The following is a 16,702-nucleotide window of genomic DNA, read 5'->3' as shown; positions in this document are numbered from 1 at the left end:
AAATGTCTCGCGCACCTGTTGAGATTGCACCCCTTTTCTCGAGTAAACTGCAGACAAACAAACGGAAGTGAAATGCCGGCACCCTTCGAATTTTTGTTTTTTTCAGCTGTTTTTGGTATTTTTCAAAGTAAATTAATTTTTTTGTTTTTTTTTGCGTTTCAGAGTTCTCCGAACATGCCAATGCGCGGCAGCGGGCAACGATGGCGACCCACAGAGGAGCACATTGGGAAGTACAAGCTGCTGAAAACCATCGGAAAAGGTAACTTTGCGAAGGTAAAGTTGGCGAAACACGTTCCAACGGGGAAGGAAGTCGCCATTAAGATTATCGATAAAACACAATTGAATTCATCGTCGCTGCAAAAGTTGTTCCGTGAGGTAAGTTTGCATGAGCATGTCATTTTTTCGGCTTTTTTATTACATTTTTCGTCGACTTAGGTGCGAATCATGAAGATGCTCGACCATCCGAATATCGTGAAACTCTTTCAAGTAATTGAAACAGACAAGACACTGTATTTAGTGATGGAATATGCGTCGGGCGGCGAAGTATTTGACTATCTCGTGTTGCATGGGCGTATGAAAGAGAAAGAGGCTCGTGCTAAATTTAGACAAATTGTGTCAGCTGTTCAATACTGCCATCAAAAGAAGATTATTCATAGGTGAGTTGCGGCGCACAATGCCGAGGAACAATGGAAAAATGACAAAAAACGCCTTTTTTTAGGGATTTGAAAGCGGAAAATTTATTGTTAGACAGTGAGATGAACATCAAGATTGCTGACTTTGGTTTCTCAAATGAATTCACGCCCGGCTCAAAATTAGACACGTTTTGCGGAAGTCCTCCGTATGCCGCACCGGAATTGTTTCAGGGTAAAAAATACGATGGGCCCGAAGTTGATGTTTGGTCGCTCGGGGTAATTCTTTATACGCTTGTCAGTGGCTCGCTGCCCTTCGACGGATCCACATTACGAGAATTGAGAGAACGTGTACTCAGAGGAAAGTACAGGTATGTATCAAATTTCCAAATTTTTAATAAATTTTTAACAATTTTTGAATTATTTGATTATAAAATCTAAAAATATGTTTAAAAAATTTTTTAAATTTAATTTTTTGTTAAAAAATAAGAAATTTTAGAATTATTAAAAAATTAAAAAATTATAAAAATATTTTAAAAATTAAAAAAATTTAAAGCTTTATTTAAAATTTTTATTTAAAACTTTTTTTAAAAAATTCATAAAAATAGTTATTTATTTAATTTTTCAAAAAGTTAAAATTATTTAAAATTTGATTTAAAAAAAATTAAAATTTAGCTCGTTAAATAAATAAATTTACAAAAAATGAAAAATTTGAAAATAAAATTATAATTTATAAAAAACAAAATTATGTAAAATTTAAAAAAAAAATATTACAAAATTTTATTTTTTTGATGAAAATAAGAAATTTTTAATTATTTTAATTTTATTCCTTTATTATTTTTTAGAAATTAAAATTGTTTAAAATTAAAATTAATTATTTTTTTAATTATTGAAATTAAAATTAAATTAAATTAATTTTATGAAAAAAAAAAATTTTGGAAAATATTAAAAAAAATTTAAAAAATGAAAATAATAAAAAACGGATTGAAATTCAATAGAAAATAAAAAAAAAATATATATTTTTCAAAAAATTTTAAATAATTTTTTTGAAGTTCTTTAAAATGATCTTTTTGATAAATTTAAAAAAATAAATTAAAAAAAAATTAATAAACTTCATAAAAACTTGAAATTTTTCCAAAAATATAATTCAAAAATAAAATAAGATTTTTTAGTTAAATTAAATTTAATTTAATTTAAATTTAATAATTTAAATTTTCATTTATAATTTAAAATATTAATACAACAAAAAATCCCTTTTTTAGAATTCCTTTCTACATGTCAACAGACTGTGAAAATTTATTACGTAAATTTCTTGTTCTAAATCCGGCAAAGCGTGCCAGCTTAGAAACCATAATGAAGGATAAATGGATGAATATGGGTTATGAAGACGACGAATTGAAGCCGTATATCGAACCAATGGCAGATCTTAAAGATCAGAAGCGGATAGGTAAGACGGGTACTGTATACAATTTTATCAATTTTTCACTCACTGTTGTAATTTTTTGATGTTAAATATTTTATTTCATGTTGATTCCTAAACTTATATATATTATTAATATTTATACATTTAATATTTATACATAAAAAATTTGTTGATTGTTGTTCCTTTTTAACCTAAAATATTGCTCTTGCCCTTAAATTAAGAAAAACCCATAAAATTTATGCCAAGCTGATTTATCGCCCGAGACCCGAAAAACAAAAAATTACCAACTAACGACATTCTGAAATGTCTTTTGCACCTTAACCAACGCACGAATTTTGTTTCCTCAAAAAAAAAAAACAAAATTTTAAGAAAAAACAGTTGAGTGAAAAATTTTTAGCTGTAAGGTACATTTAACTCTTATTTACTTTATATTTTCACACACTCATATAAACATATTATTTTTAATGAGAAAAACGCAAAAATTGGAAAAAAAACTATTAGAAATCACTGCTAGGGTATTTGAAACACGAATTTGGTTTGGTTTGATAAACATTGGCTTAGGTAGAAAAAAAAATTGAAAAATTTCTCACTATCACTCTCTTATACTTATTAATCTATATCTTAATAAAATATATGATCAACGAAATCTAGACGACTCACTTCGGTAGGAAATATTTTGATTAAAGGCAATATTTTAATGAAGGTTGAATTTTTTGCATGAATTTAGATGTTTTGCATCGTAAAAGTTGATTTTTAGCATAGAAAATTATTTTTAATTTTTTTTTAAATAAATATTTAATTGATAAAAAATTGATTAAAATTGAAAAAAACACCTGGAATTGGCTGTTCTTAACGTGAAACGCGAAGAAGTTTTTTTAAAATATTTTTTTTTTTATTATTTTTCCCTTTTTCACAATTTTTTTATTTAAAAAAATTAAATTAAAAAAAAATGGAAAAACTTTAAATTATACATCTTTTTTTGTATAACCCAATTTTTTCTATCATCATATAGTGAAAACTTGGAAAGTCATTTTTACTAAAAAATCTATTGCGAATCGGCGTCGCCAGTAAGTAATTGTATTGCGTCCCGTATAAATATTTTTCATTTAATTTCTTCTTTTTTAAATTAATTTTTATTAATTACCAATATAAATATCGCGTTTTCACAATTTAACTTTTCCTATATAATACATTATTATATTATATATTTTTTTACGTAAAATATATTTTTTTATTATTAAAATTTTTTTATTATAAATATTTTTACAATGATAGCTGAAATCATTAAAAAAAAATCCTCTTTTGTCCCATTTTTTGTGTCAATCAATTTTTTTCGTTTACAAAAAAAAAATACAGACAAAGAAAAGCGACAACAGTCATCTTTTATATGAAGTCATTCAAGTTTAAATCAAGTTGAATCATCATCCCATTTTTTTTCTCTCTCTCTTGTATAATCTTACCGATTTGTTTGCTCGAAGAGTTCATTCATTTTTTATTTTTCGTCTCTTTTTAGAAAAAAAAAATAAATAAATGAGGTTTTTTTTATTATAAATATTTTTTTCATCTTATCCTTTGAATATATTTTAATGCCTTTTTTCCTCCGATTTTTATTTTTTTATGATTTCAATCATTTTTTGACATTGCTTTCTTCGAATATGTAAACATTTTTCGATTATTTTATAATGAGTGGCAAAGTTCATGGCGTGATTTTGATTGACAGGTGTTGTAATTTTTGGTAAATTTATTTTATTATTTTAAATATTAAAAAAAATAAAAATAAATTTAACCAAAAATTTTGACATTTATTTTAAAAAAATAATTTTTTTATAAAAAAATATTAAAATAAATTTTTTTTATGAAAAATTAAAATAAAAAAAATATTAAAAAAAAAATTTAAATTTATTTATAAAAAAATTTTATTTTTTTTTTTCTAAAAAAAAAAAAAAAAAAAAAAAAAATTTAAAATAAAAATTTTTTTAAAAAAAAATTAATATAAAAAATTTTTTATAAAAAAATTGAAATAAAAATTTTTTTATAAAAAAATTAAAAATCATTTCATGAACTTTTCCGATAAGAAAAAAAAGTTTACATATCAACACTGTTCAAAAAAATAATTCAATAGAAAAGCACAAGACGTCTCCATGTTGATCACTCGATGGAACTCAATTTACATCATCGCTTATTAGACGTGAAAGTGTAAATAAAAGAAACTTTTGATCTCGAGCTATTACGTTAGCCTGTCAATTATCCAGGTGTTCACTAATGAAAAGGAGACACTTTTTTTGTAAAATAGGCTTTTACTTAGAAAAAAATGAAAAAAAAAGTAAAATAGAAGAGAAAACGCACAAAGCACGATAAAATTACAAAAAAAAACTTCTTTCATCATTCGGTATTGTTTAAATTTTATCTTTCTATAAAAAAAAACTTTTTTCTTCTTTTATATTAAACGATAGTGTAGAAAAGTAAATAATTAGAATAATTATGAATGTTCTTTGTTAGAAAAAAAAATAAAATGCATCCTCAAAAGTTCTGTAAATTTATTGTGGAAAATTTTAAAAGGGGAAATTTTTTTACTCATGAATTTTTTTCTTTTATTTTTTTTTTCGCACATGCAGAAGCGTTAGTTGCCATGGGCTACAATCGCACCGATATTGAAGACTCGTTAGCTCAATCCAGATACGATGACGTCTTTGCTACATACTTACTCCTCGGAAGGAAGAACACAGATGTAAGTATTTATAAAAATTTTGATTTTTTGTTAAAAAATTAATTTTTAAAATTTTTAAATAATTTTTTTAAAAAATAAAATAAATTAATTTATAATTTTAATTTAATTTTTAAAGTAATAATCGATAATAATATATTTTTTTTTAATTAAATTTTATTTTTTAAAAATTTTACAATTAATTAATTAATTTAAAAATTATTTTTAATTTAATAAAAAAAAAATTATATTTAAATATTTTTAAAAAATTATATTTATTTTTATATAAATTAAAAAAATAATTAAAATAAAAATCAAATTATTTAAATTTGAGTTTAATTTTTTTTTAAATACCTAATAAAAATTATTTTAAATAATTTATTTTAATTTTTTTTTTAAATTAAATTTTTAAATTAAAAATATTTTAAAAATTAAATTAATTATTTTTTTTAAATATTTTTAAGTTAATTAATTTTTGATTTAATAAAAAAATTGATAATTAAATAAATTTTAATTTTTCAGCCCGAATCTGATGGTTCACGATCCGGATCCTCGTTATCGTTGCGCAACATCGCTGGAAATGACCAAAATGCCGTTCCTAATTCGGCTGTGCAAAGTCCCACGCATCGCGGCGTACATCGAAGCATTTCCGCCTCGAGTACAAAACCGAGTCGACGAGCTTCGAGCGGCGGCGAAACGCTACGTGAGTAATTTTTTAATGAATTTGCGGCTTTTCCCCCCTTTACCTGTGATGAAGTATCCGTCAATTTTTTCACACGATCGATGGAAAATTGAATTACTTCAAGCACGACACACACGAACCGAGTTAATTGTACGTAATTGGATTTTTTGCATGCCACGAATTTATTCATAACATTTTTTTGCGTTTGTGTGGTCATCTAACTTCCTCAAAATCCCATAGGAATGAAAAAAAATGTTTGTTATCGGCATTTCCATGAAAAAAAAAAGATTTATGTCAAATTAGTTGCCTTAGATATCCTATCCCGCAATCCTTTCCCGTAAAACAACAGAGCTTTTGTAAATAAATGTGTGCGTAGCTTCACTAACAACGAGCCGAACAAACAAAGAAACTCTCTCCAAACTAATTTTTTGCCCATTTTTCGGTCCAAAATGCACTTTTACTTGAGTGTTTTAACGTTAGATATTTTCCAACTCTATTGCACAGGTGTTGGACCAGCGCCAGCTGCCGTCGCGAACAATGCGAACAATAATCATGGCACTGGAACAAATAGCGGAACGTCGGAGAGATCAACAATGTAAGTGAAATTTTTGATTTTTCTCAAAAAAAAAATTTTTTTAATAATTTTTTTCGATTTTTTTGTAGAAGTAGTAATTTCAAACGTCAAAATACGATTGACTCAGCTACAATTAAGGAAAATACAGCAAGATTGGCGGTGCAAAATCAACGCCCAACATCAGCTCAACCAAAACCTGTTGCTTCAAATGACAGTAGTGAGTATTTTTTAAAAAGTTTTTCTTTAAAATTTTAAAAAAAATTAAATTTTTCAAAAATTTTCATCAGAAAAAAAATTTTTTTTTTTAAAAAATTTTAATTAAAATTTAAAAGAATTTAATATTTCACAAATTTCAATCGTAAATTTTAAATTTTAAAAAAAAAAATTTTTTTTTAAATTTTTAATCAGAAAAAAAAAATTTTAAATTTTTTTAAGATTTTAGTTTTAAAAATTTAAATTATAAATTCTAAAAAAAAAATAAATTTTTTAAAAATGTTCATCAGAAACTTTTTTTAGTTTTTATTAAAAAATTCATTTATTTTCAAAAATTTTAAATGATAATTAAAAAAAACATTTTTTAAAATTTTTTTAGAATTTTCAATTGAAAAATAATAAAAAAAAATAATTTTTTAGTTAATTTTTTTCTGAAAATTAAAATAAATATTTCATAATCTTTCAAAAATTTTTATCAAAAAATTTTTTTTTTGTAAATTTTTTTCTTAAATTTAATTTTTTTAAAAAATTTCTTCCAAAAATCTTCATTTTTTTTAAATTTTCATTAAAAAAATCCTAAAAATTATTTTTTTTTCTATTTTAGCAATAGCATCAAGTCCCGCCAAGCCACGCAGTGCATCAAAATACGAGCCGATGAATGGCGCCCGAACTGTTGGACCTAGCAGCGGATTAAATGTTCCGCGACGATCAACCACGTTATACGAAAAGAACGCCTCCAATGAGAAGACGAACGTAGCAACTGACACACCGTACGTATTTCTTGCTCGTTGCGTGACTTTTTTTCATAACCTTCATAAAAAAAGACAAGCTTCCAATAACTTTTTTAATTTTTTAACCACAAAAATATTTCACTTTCGCCACTTTTCATCTTTCCTCCTTGCAAAAAAATGATGAAAAAACGCAATAATATAAACTAATTTAAAACTAACATCGAATTATTTGGTATTTAGTAGTTGAATGCAATTATTTAAGTCGAAAAATAGCGAAATCACGGCACATGCAATATAAATTATATTCAAAGTTATTTTATCAGTGTATGTTCTGTATGTGTTTAGACAGGAGTTTCACACATATTTTCAATCAAATCAACAGAAAAACATGAAAAAACAGCGACACACAGCTTTTTTCGCGATTTTTTTTTATGATTTTATCATTTTTTGAGATCTCATTCAAAAAAAAAAAAAAAAATCACAAAAAAATTAGAACAATTGAAATTAAACATTTAGTTTTGTTAGTCCTTGCACTGAATTAACTCGTGTTGGATCCACGGGAGGAAGTAGTGGTATAAGCAGCGGCAAAGGGCATGTAAAAAGCGCATCTGTATCTTCTCCCGGCCCATCTGAGGGAACTCCATCCGATCCATTAAGACAAAGGTATAAAAAAAGAGCACAAACACATACACACAAAACACGTGAACACACAACATGTTTTAACCCAATTTTTATGAGAATCGGAGATTTATTTGATTTTCCCTGTTGTTTTTCGTTTGTTTGAATTTTTATTTGTTTGAACATCTGACATTAATTGAAAAAGTTTTTTTTTACCTTTTTACGGGACGAAACAGATAGAGATGCTTTAGGGGATATTATTTGCTGAAGTTTTTTTATTATTTCTCGCATTTCGAAGAAAAAAGTTAAATAAAGAAAATAATTCAAATTTTAAATAAATAATAAAATTATTAAAAAAAAATTAAAAAAATAAAATAAAAATTTTTAATTAAATTTAATAATTTCACAAAAATTAAATTTTTTTAAGAAACATATTTTTTGATTTTTTCAATTTTTTTTTTATTTTTTTTCAAATTTAATTTTAAAAAATTACTTCAAATTATTAAAATATTGAATAAAATTTTTTTTATAAAGAAAAAAAAAATCTTTAAAAATTGACGAAAAAAAGAATAAAAAATAAATTTTTGAAAAAGTTAAATTAAACTAATATTTTAATTTATTTTAAATTTTTAAATAAAATTTTAATTAAATTTAATAGTTTCATAAAAATAATTTCTAAAAATATTTTTAATAGTTTCTAAAAAAATATTTTTTTTTTAATAAAAATATTTTCTTTTAATTTTCATGAAAAATTTAATATTTTTAAAAATCTTAAACAATTTCATATTAAAAGATTTTGAAAGAATTTATCGAAAATTAAAAAAAATTACTTTAAAAAAATATTCAAAATTTTTTCAAAAAATTTTTAAATTTAATTTTCAAAAAAAAATTTTTAAATTTACAAAAAAAACAATTTTTTAAATTTATAAAAAAAATTTTTAAAATAAAAAAAATTCTTTAAAAATTTGTAAAAAAAAACATTATTGAAAAATTTTATAGAAAAATCTTCGAATTGCGAAAAATGAACTTTATCTGACAAAAAACTCTCTCATTTAACATGAAAAAAAAAAACACAAACAAAAGCTTCAAATTTTAATAGAAGACTTCAATGTTCACTTTTTTTTTGTTTTTGCTTAATTGACTTTGATTGATAGAGTTAAATAGACGTTAATTGTTCGAATTTAGCCATTTAGAACGATAGACGAAGCTTTTTGACGTTTTTACTCCCTCGAGCTTCCTCATTACTCATTTTTTATTTTTGTTTTTCGTTTAGAAAACACATCAAACACTTACACAAATTTAAAAAAGAAAATAAAATTTTTACTTAGGAAATTTTTGAGTAAGACTAACCAAAAGTTTTTCTCTTTTTTTTTTCTTTTTTGCTAATAAATGTAACTTTTGAATCACAAATTTTTTAAACAAATTTACATTTTAATAAAAAAAAAACGTTAATGGTGAGTTTTGTTGCGTTCAATATTTTTCCTTAAATGGCTATGTGAGAGTTCGACAATACCGTGCTTCCTTTTTAATTTAATTTTTTTGTTAGTTAAGTCTTTTTTGTGTCAAAAAATGTTCTTTTTCATACTGAGGAACAAGAGACACTACTAGATTTTTATTTTATTCAAAAAAGTGCATGTTAAAGATTTTTTTTTCGTTATCGTCTAATTGGATGCTATTTTATGACAAATAAAACCGTTTTTGTTTATATTTTTTATACTGCATGTGTTCGATAAATATCGTAAAAGTGAGACAGTAAACAGCAAAAAAAAAATTGCTGATAAGAAATTCAAGTCTTTGAGTAAACAAGATAACCTTTTTTTTGTAAATAACAATTTTTGACTCAAAGATTTTTGCTGCACACTAATTTCTAATTTTCTTTTCTTGTCAACTCTTTCTATTTAAATTGCATTTAACCAAAAAAAAATAATTCTAAAATTTGCCAACTTTTTTCTCTATCATTATGATTTATTTTTTTCGATTATTATTTTATATTATTGCAACACGACTTATTCCCTCTTACATAGCTTGGTGAATCGCAACAGTCTAACACCAGCCGTTAATTCTTCCAGACAACCCGTGGCGTTCCCCAGAAATGTACCATCACGTTCAACCTTTCATTCAGGTAAGGATTTTTGCGATTTTTTGATAGGTCAATACGGATAAAGATGTCAAAAATGGATCATTAAAGTCGAGTTTTTCGAAGTAACTTGAAATTTTTTAACCAATTTTTTTTTTAAATTATTTTTAAAAGTAAATTTTAATGGTTTTTAACCCTTTTTAATGATCTTAAGGATCTTAAGTCGAGAAATTTTGACTTAACATATAACGTAAGGTCATTATGTTCAACACCTGAAAGTATGATATAAATTTAATTTTTAAAGACAAAATAATTTTTACCTCCTTTGGGTATGCAATGAAGCTTACATTCATTTTTCTTAATTTTCCATCAATTTGAACATACTTTTTTACAATTTTTATGCATAAAAACCTTCTCAGAGCTGTTTCCAATTTTTGGAAGAAACTCGAAGTTTTTCAACCAAATTATACTCCTGAAAGTATGCAGAAAATTCCAAATTGGAAGAAAATTTAATTTTGATCCCCTTTGAGTATGCAATGAAACTTACATTAGTTTTTCTTAATTTTCTATCGATTTTTTCCTTTTTTTTAATTTTTTTTCGCACAAAAACCTTCTTAAAACTCTTTCTAATAATTTACAAAAAAAATTTAAGCATTTTTTATAAAAGAAATTGAGTTATTGCATTTCAAATATTTTCAAGGACGAACTTTTTGATCCATTTTGGCGCCATTTTCGTATATTTTTCGACAAATCTACAAAAAAATCCATTTCAGGTCAAACACGAACCCGGAACAATACATCATCATTCTCACGTACTGGCGGTGTCGGAGAATCACCTCATTCGGGCAAGACTTTCTTGCAAAGGCTGACTACGCGATTTAGTAAACGGTGAGTTGCTTTCTTCCGTCCTTTGGTTGTTTGATTTTATTTTTGTACACAAACTAACAACTTATTGGAGATCTAACCTCCGAACGATCGATATGTGTTGAAAACGCTTTTAAAAAAATTAACAATCGCTTTTTTTGAACGTGCCTTCTCGTTGTTCTCTTTGATGCGAAAAAAAAATGAAAGACAACAAGAAAGCTCGTTAAAAAGCTATAAGAAGAGCATGTTAAAAAAAACTCAAATCCCTAATCACTGCGGCTTTAATGTCCTTCTTTCTCACATCACACACTTTTTCTATCCCATCTTTGTACATAAAGCGCCCGTTTTTTCCTCCTAATTGTGTCATTCAATGCAATTCTTTATATATTTATTTTGTGTAAAGATATATTTATATATGTTATATTCATGCATGGAAGATAAAATGATTGGAGTACCAATTCATTCTCATTTTTTTCCTGTTTTATTTCCATTTTATTCTCATTTTTTGCCGATAGAAAGACATTATTACTTAGAAAAATTGCATGAGAATTGATTTTACTAAAAAAAAACTGATAAAGGAGGATGCAATGGAAGAAAATATTTTACGTTACATTTCAAAAAAATTTTTTTTTGCCCCGAAAATTTAAAAATAAATCAAATGCTATATTTTTTGATAATAAAAAATTAAAAAAAAAATATTTTCAATTAAAATATTTTTTTTTAAATATCAAAAAAAATTATTTTAATTGAAAATAATTTTTAAATTATTAAATTTATATTATTAAAATAATTATTTTATTATTAAAAATTAAAATATTAAATATTTTCTATTTTTTAACATAGTAAAAAAATATTTAATATTTTAATTTTTAATTTAAAATTAAATTAATTTTTTTTTAATTATTATTTTTTAATTTAAAATTTTTTATTTTAATTTATTTTTTTTTTCTAAAAAAATTAATAAAAATTTAAAACAACTTAAAAAATTAAATAAAATCTTGTCAGAAAAAAAAAATAAAAAAAAACAAAAATGCAAAATTTCTTCAAATCTTTAACAATATTTTTTAAAATTATTATTAAAAATTATTTTTATTTTTTTTTATAATTAAAAATTTATTCTTTAATTTTTTAATGATTAAAAATTAATGATAATTATGAATTTAATAAAAATTTAATTAAATATAATAAAAAAATATTATTAAAAGTTTTAATACAAATTTAACTGATTTAATAAAAAATTATTTTTGAAATTAACTTAATTTTTTCTAAACAAAAAATTATAAATTAATTTTTACATTAAAAAAATAAACAAAATTAACAATATTTTTAAAAATAATTCGAATGTAACGCAAAATACTTTTTTAATCGCTGCATCTGCTCTAATTCTCATCCATTTTTTCTAATAATCAAATTTTTTACTCGTTTTCGAAGTTTATGAAGTTTAGTCGATTTTTTTTCTTTTGTTTTGTTTCAGGTTTAGTAAAGCTTTTACGAATAAAAATTAGGACGCGGTTTACTTTTATATTATTATTTCATGTTTATCATCATATAGATTTCCTTTTTTTATTTTTATCAATATAAATAATTATGATTATTAGTTTCTTTCCAATATATATATTTTGCTCTTTATTCAAAAAAAGAAAAAAAACGATAAAGAGATGATGTCTTCATGCATGAAATGTCCCGATAAATTTGTTATTATCTCAAGAATATTATATTTTGTGTATCATATAAAAAAAATATATATATATATAAATATTAATTAATCGTCAAAATATATATCTTTATTATTATTATTAATTATTATTATTACTATGTTAAGCTTCTTACTTTATTTTTTAAATATTAAATTAATAGTTGAAGAAAAAAATGTTTATTATTTATTATTATTAAATTTTTTTGCTAAATATTTAAATAATAAAAAAAAGTTCATTAAAGAGTACATTTTACGTTGAAAAGCCATTTTCAAGTAATATTATTTCTTTTTTTTAATATTTAATCTTGGTGAATTGGTACTGTGATAACATAACAAGAAATAATATTACATGAAAAATGGCTTATTTTTATTTTTTTTAGACAATTGCATTGATTACTCGCGAAAACATCTTCACAATGTGCACCTTTCATTCATCATATATAACAAACACATTTCTCTCATTTTCTCAAAAAATAAAAAAAAGTAACATAAAGTAGTCAAAAAATATAATAGAAAAGGGTTGCACAATGGTTTTGTGTTTTTTATTTGATTTTTACTGATTTATAATTAAAAATTATTGTTTTATATTTAAATAACATTTTTCTTTTATAAAATTTGCGATTTTATTTATTTATTTTTAATTGTTCGTTCGTTGTTTTGTTGAAATTTTTCCTTTTTATCATTATATATATAATTTTTATATATTTTTTGATAATTTTTCGCAAGTCCTTTCTGCAGCTGAACTTTTCTCTCTCTGACTCTATTTTCCCATGGCTCGTAGTTGCTAACCTAAAAAAAAATTAAAAAAAATTGTAAGGTAAAGTAATTGCATTTCAAATATTCATCAACAACAGCGGATATACATAAATATTTTATTTAAATATACAACAAAAAAAAAGTTTGAACAAACAACAATTTTAATTATAAGCTGAAAATAATAAAATAATAGACAACATTGTGCATCTTCCTTGATTTCACACAAAAACTCTTCTTCTTCTATTCTCTTATTACATTATTATTGTTATATTATACATACAACCACTACATTATACTAAATATTATACAAAAAGATTATTATTATTATTATAAACTTTTTAATGAACTTCATTTATAATCTCTATTTTCTTTCTTCTGTAATGTTTCCCGCATTTATTTTTCTCTCTATCCTATCACTATTTTCACTCACTTTGAAATCTTCAATATATATCTTCTTTGCATTAATATATATTATATATAATATATTTAAATTAAAAAAAAATAATTATTTTTGTAACAAGCTATAAAATTTTTCTGTTTTTATTATTTTTGTCTTATTTTTATTTTTTACCATTTTAGGCTGAATCATGTTTAAATAAAAATTACATACATCTACTACTACTATGTAACCTTACCTCCTTCCGCCAAATACTTTTGTACAAAAAAAAAATAAATAAATATCGAAAATAATACTATATCAAGATGCACCAACACTACACAGCTGTGATTAAAATTGTTTGTTCAATATCTAAGCTGACGCTTCTTCTACTTCTTATACATAAATAAAATATATATCTTATAATAAATATATAACATTAAAATATATTATTATTAATATTATAAAAAAATGTAATTATTATTGAAAAAGATCAGAAAAGTGTATGTAAAAAAATTTTTTATCTAAAATTAATATACAATCACGATATTAAAGAAAATTAGATAAAAACTTCATGTAATAGGTATTATTATATATAATATATATATTATGATATATATTCGCCAATGTTAATTTTTAAGTCTCAGAACAAAAAAAAATAACTAACAAACATGACTAGACTATATATAATATTAATATTATAAAAAAATTAACTTTAAACAAAAAAAAAACAATCAATGATATACAAAAAAATGTATCATATATAATATACTATATTAAAAACAAAAGAGCTTTGTATTTGCCAAGTATTAGATTTAAATCAATTTTCTCATTGATCAAGTATTCTTAAATAAATAAAAAAAATAAAAATAGACTATTAGATTAAATAAATAAAAATTTTATAATTATTAATTATTATTATTATTAAAAAAAAAATAAATGTTAACTTTTGTACATACACAATTAATTAAAAATTAAAATAATACTAACTTTGTAAAAAAAATCTGATCAAAAATTATAATTAATTATTATTAAATATTAAACTTTGATAAATATATATATTGTATAAAATATTAATAAATAGCCAAAAAAACAAAAACGAAATAATTTTTCTTTATTTAAAAAAAAAATAAATTACAAAAAAAAACATGAAATGCAATTCCTTTTCCTTACAATTTACGAGCAACTGTTGTTAATGTTTCCCCAATGGCAGTTTTCATGCAGTGACCCAGGATAAATAACAAACAACATGTTTAATATATATATTTGCTTTGTATAAACCAGTAATAACTTTTCTATGCACTTTCTTATATTTTTTCCGATTTTCTTCTTCTTTATTCTCTTTTTTCGAACAACGAATTGTACAAAATCAATAAAATAAATACAAAAAAAAATTTTTTTTTTTACATGAAATAAATAAAACTTCGAAACCGATATTTTTTTGTGTATTTTAGGCCCACCAATGGCCAACCAAATATTACTACCACTACCGTAAACAATGCTAGGTAAATATTTGTTTGGTTTTTTTTTCTAAATAATTTTTTTTTTCACAAAGTTTTTCTTTTTTTTTTACTTTTTTTATATTCGAGTTCCTTATTTTTTATTTTAAATTAAATTTCTTTGACGAAACAAAAGCGCATGTCGTGTTTTTTTATTATTATATGAAAATATATTAAATGGATAGTTTTTATTAAAAAAAATAAATTATTGGGTAAACATAATTCGCGGGATTGTAAAATATTAAAAATTATTTGTTACAAAATTTGTCTATGTCTGTTTTTAAGCATTTAAATGTGTTTCGTGTAACAAAACATTTCCACAATTTTTTTGTTAACTTTTCATCGCTCATACATTTTTTATACATGATAATACAAAAGTTTAATATAACAATAGAAAAGTTGTTGCATTTGTTATTTATTATTATTATTATATTAAAATGAAATTAAATAATACTACAAAAAAAGCTTTTGCGGCTTATTTTTTTAATTTTTCGCTTTTTATGCCATGAGCTGTTCCGTCAATAAAATTTTTAATTTTTTCAAATTTTTTTCGGGTGAATTTTTTGCAATGAAAAAGTAATTTTTGAATTTTTGTGCCTCATAGTGGTCCAAATCCGGAGGATCCTGTCAAGCCGAGAGTGTTGCGTTTCACGTGGTCCATGAAAACTACGTCGCCACGATTGCCCGATGAAATAATGGCGGAAATTAGATCTGTGTTGGACAAGAATAATTGCGATTATGAGCAACGTGAAAGGTAATTTTTAATTTTTTTTAGGAGTTTTTAATGACAGAATTTTGAAACTTTTGATGAAAATTTTTTTTATTTAAATTTTAATGAAATTTTTGACAGCTGTCAATGTCAAAAAAACTAAATTTTTAATCGATTTAATATGACTTTAATGAAAAACATAAAAAAAATTTCTGAAATTTGACATTTGTTATTTTGACAGCTGTCATAAATTTTCAAAGAATCTTAATTTTCGAACAAAAAATGTTCTAAAAAGTGTAATTTTAAAGAAAACGAATAAAAAAAATTATAAATTTGTTAAAAAAATACATTTTTGAAAAAATTTTGACATTTGTCAAGTTGACAGCTGTCAAAAGTTTCGTCAAATTAAAATTTTTAGCAAATTTCAAAATTTTTTGATATGAGGAATGAGTTAAAAAACTGACATTTAAAAAAAACTTTGACAGCTGTCAATGTCATAAATTTTCATTCAATATCACTTTTATGAATAAAAAATTTTTTTGGAGTGAAATTTTGACTAAAATGCATAAAATATTTTAGAAATTTATTTAAAAAAAAAAAATTAGGAAAAATTTTGATGTTTGTCATTTTGACAGCTGTAAAAGTTGAATTTTTATCAAATTCAATTCTTTTAAAATATTTTTTGATTGAAATTGAAATTTTCATCAACATTTTTAAAATTTTTTATTCAAAACTTGTCAAATTTTTTATGATAATATTCTCAAATTTTTTGTTTTTCTTTAGATTTGTCCTGCTTTGTGTGCATGGCGATCCAAACACCGACTCGTTAGTGCAATGGGAAATCGAAGTATGCAAATTGCCTCGATTGTCGTTGAATGGCGTTCGATTCAAGCGTATTTCAGGTAATTTTTGTCATTTTTTCAACAAAATTCGAAATTTTAATGAAAAAAATTTCTCGCAGGCACAAGTATCGGCTTCAAGAACATTGCTTCGAAGATTGCGTATGAGTTACGTCTGTGACTCGACGCTTCGCAGCAACACCATCATCAGCAGGCGAGTGGTACGTTAGATACAAAATCCCTAAAACTCTCATCCGAAGCAAAGAACACAAAACACAAGCGCAAATTATCGGCAGACAACAGCAGTGATCC

The 16,702-nt window shown here is 23.1% G+C and overlaps 1 protein-coding gene across 18 annotated transcripts in view; it reads left to right on the top strand.

Annotated features, from left to right (window-relative positions):
• LOC134835896 (serine/threonine-protein kinase MARK2) overlaps window positions 1–16,702 on the top strand; it is a 50,731-nt gene extending 34,029 nt beyond the window's left edge. For 5 of the 18 annotated variants that reach the window (XM_063851006.1, XM_063850919.1, XM_063850910.1 and 2 more), the window contains exons 3-17: window positions 163–375; window positions 436–656; window positions 719–1,000; window positions 1,892–2,085; window positions 4,668–4,780; window positions 5,279–5,459; window positions 5,943–6,033; window positions 6,102–6,229; window positions 6,830–6,995; window positions 9,599–9,696; window positions 10,425–10,539; window positions 14,798–14,848; window positions 15,447–15,596; window positions 16,335–16,453; window positions 16,513–16,702. In XM_063851006.1, the coding sequence (XP_063707076.1) occupies window positions 163–375; window positions 436–656; window positions 719–1,000; window positions 1,892–2,085; window positions 4,668–4,780; window positions 5,279–5,459; window positions 5,943–6,033; window positions 6,102–6,229; window positions 6,830–6,995; window positions 9,599–9,696; window positions 10,425–10,539; window positions 14,798–14,848; window positions 15,447–15,596; window positions 16,335–16,453; window positions 16,513–16,571 (2,181 nt within the window). In that variant the 3' untranslated portion in view covers window positions 16,572–16,702. Of the gene's footprint in view, window positions 1–162; window positions 376–435; window positions 657–718; window positions 1,001–1,891; window positions 2,086–4,667; window positions 4,781–5,278; window positions 5,460–5,942; window positions 6,034–6,101; window positions 6,230–6,829; window positions 6,996–9,598; window positions 9,697–10,424; window positions 10,544–11,989; window positions 12,216–13,546; window positions 13,710–14,797; window positions 14,849–15,446; window positions 15,597–16,334; window positions 16,454–16,512 lie in introns of those variants that run through there. The other 13 variants (XM_063851015.1, XM_063850936.1, XM_063851033.1 and 10 more) reach the window with 11 other exon arrangements.

Source organism: Culicoides brevitarsis, chromosome 1 (assembly GCF_036172545.1).
Source record: "Culicoides brevitarsis isolate CSIRO-B50_1 chromosome 1, AGI_CSIRO_Cbre_v1, whole genome shotgun sequence".
Lineage (NCBI taxonomy): Eukaryota > Metazoa > Arthropoda > Insecta > Diptera > Ceratopogonidae > Culicoides > Culicoides brevitarsis.
The sequence above is the reverse complement of the archived record's forward strand: the minus strand, read 5'-3'. Positions and strand labels throughout refer to the sequence as shown.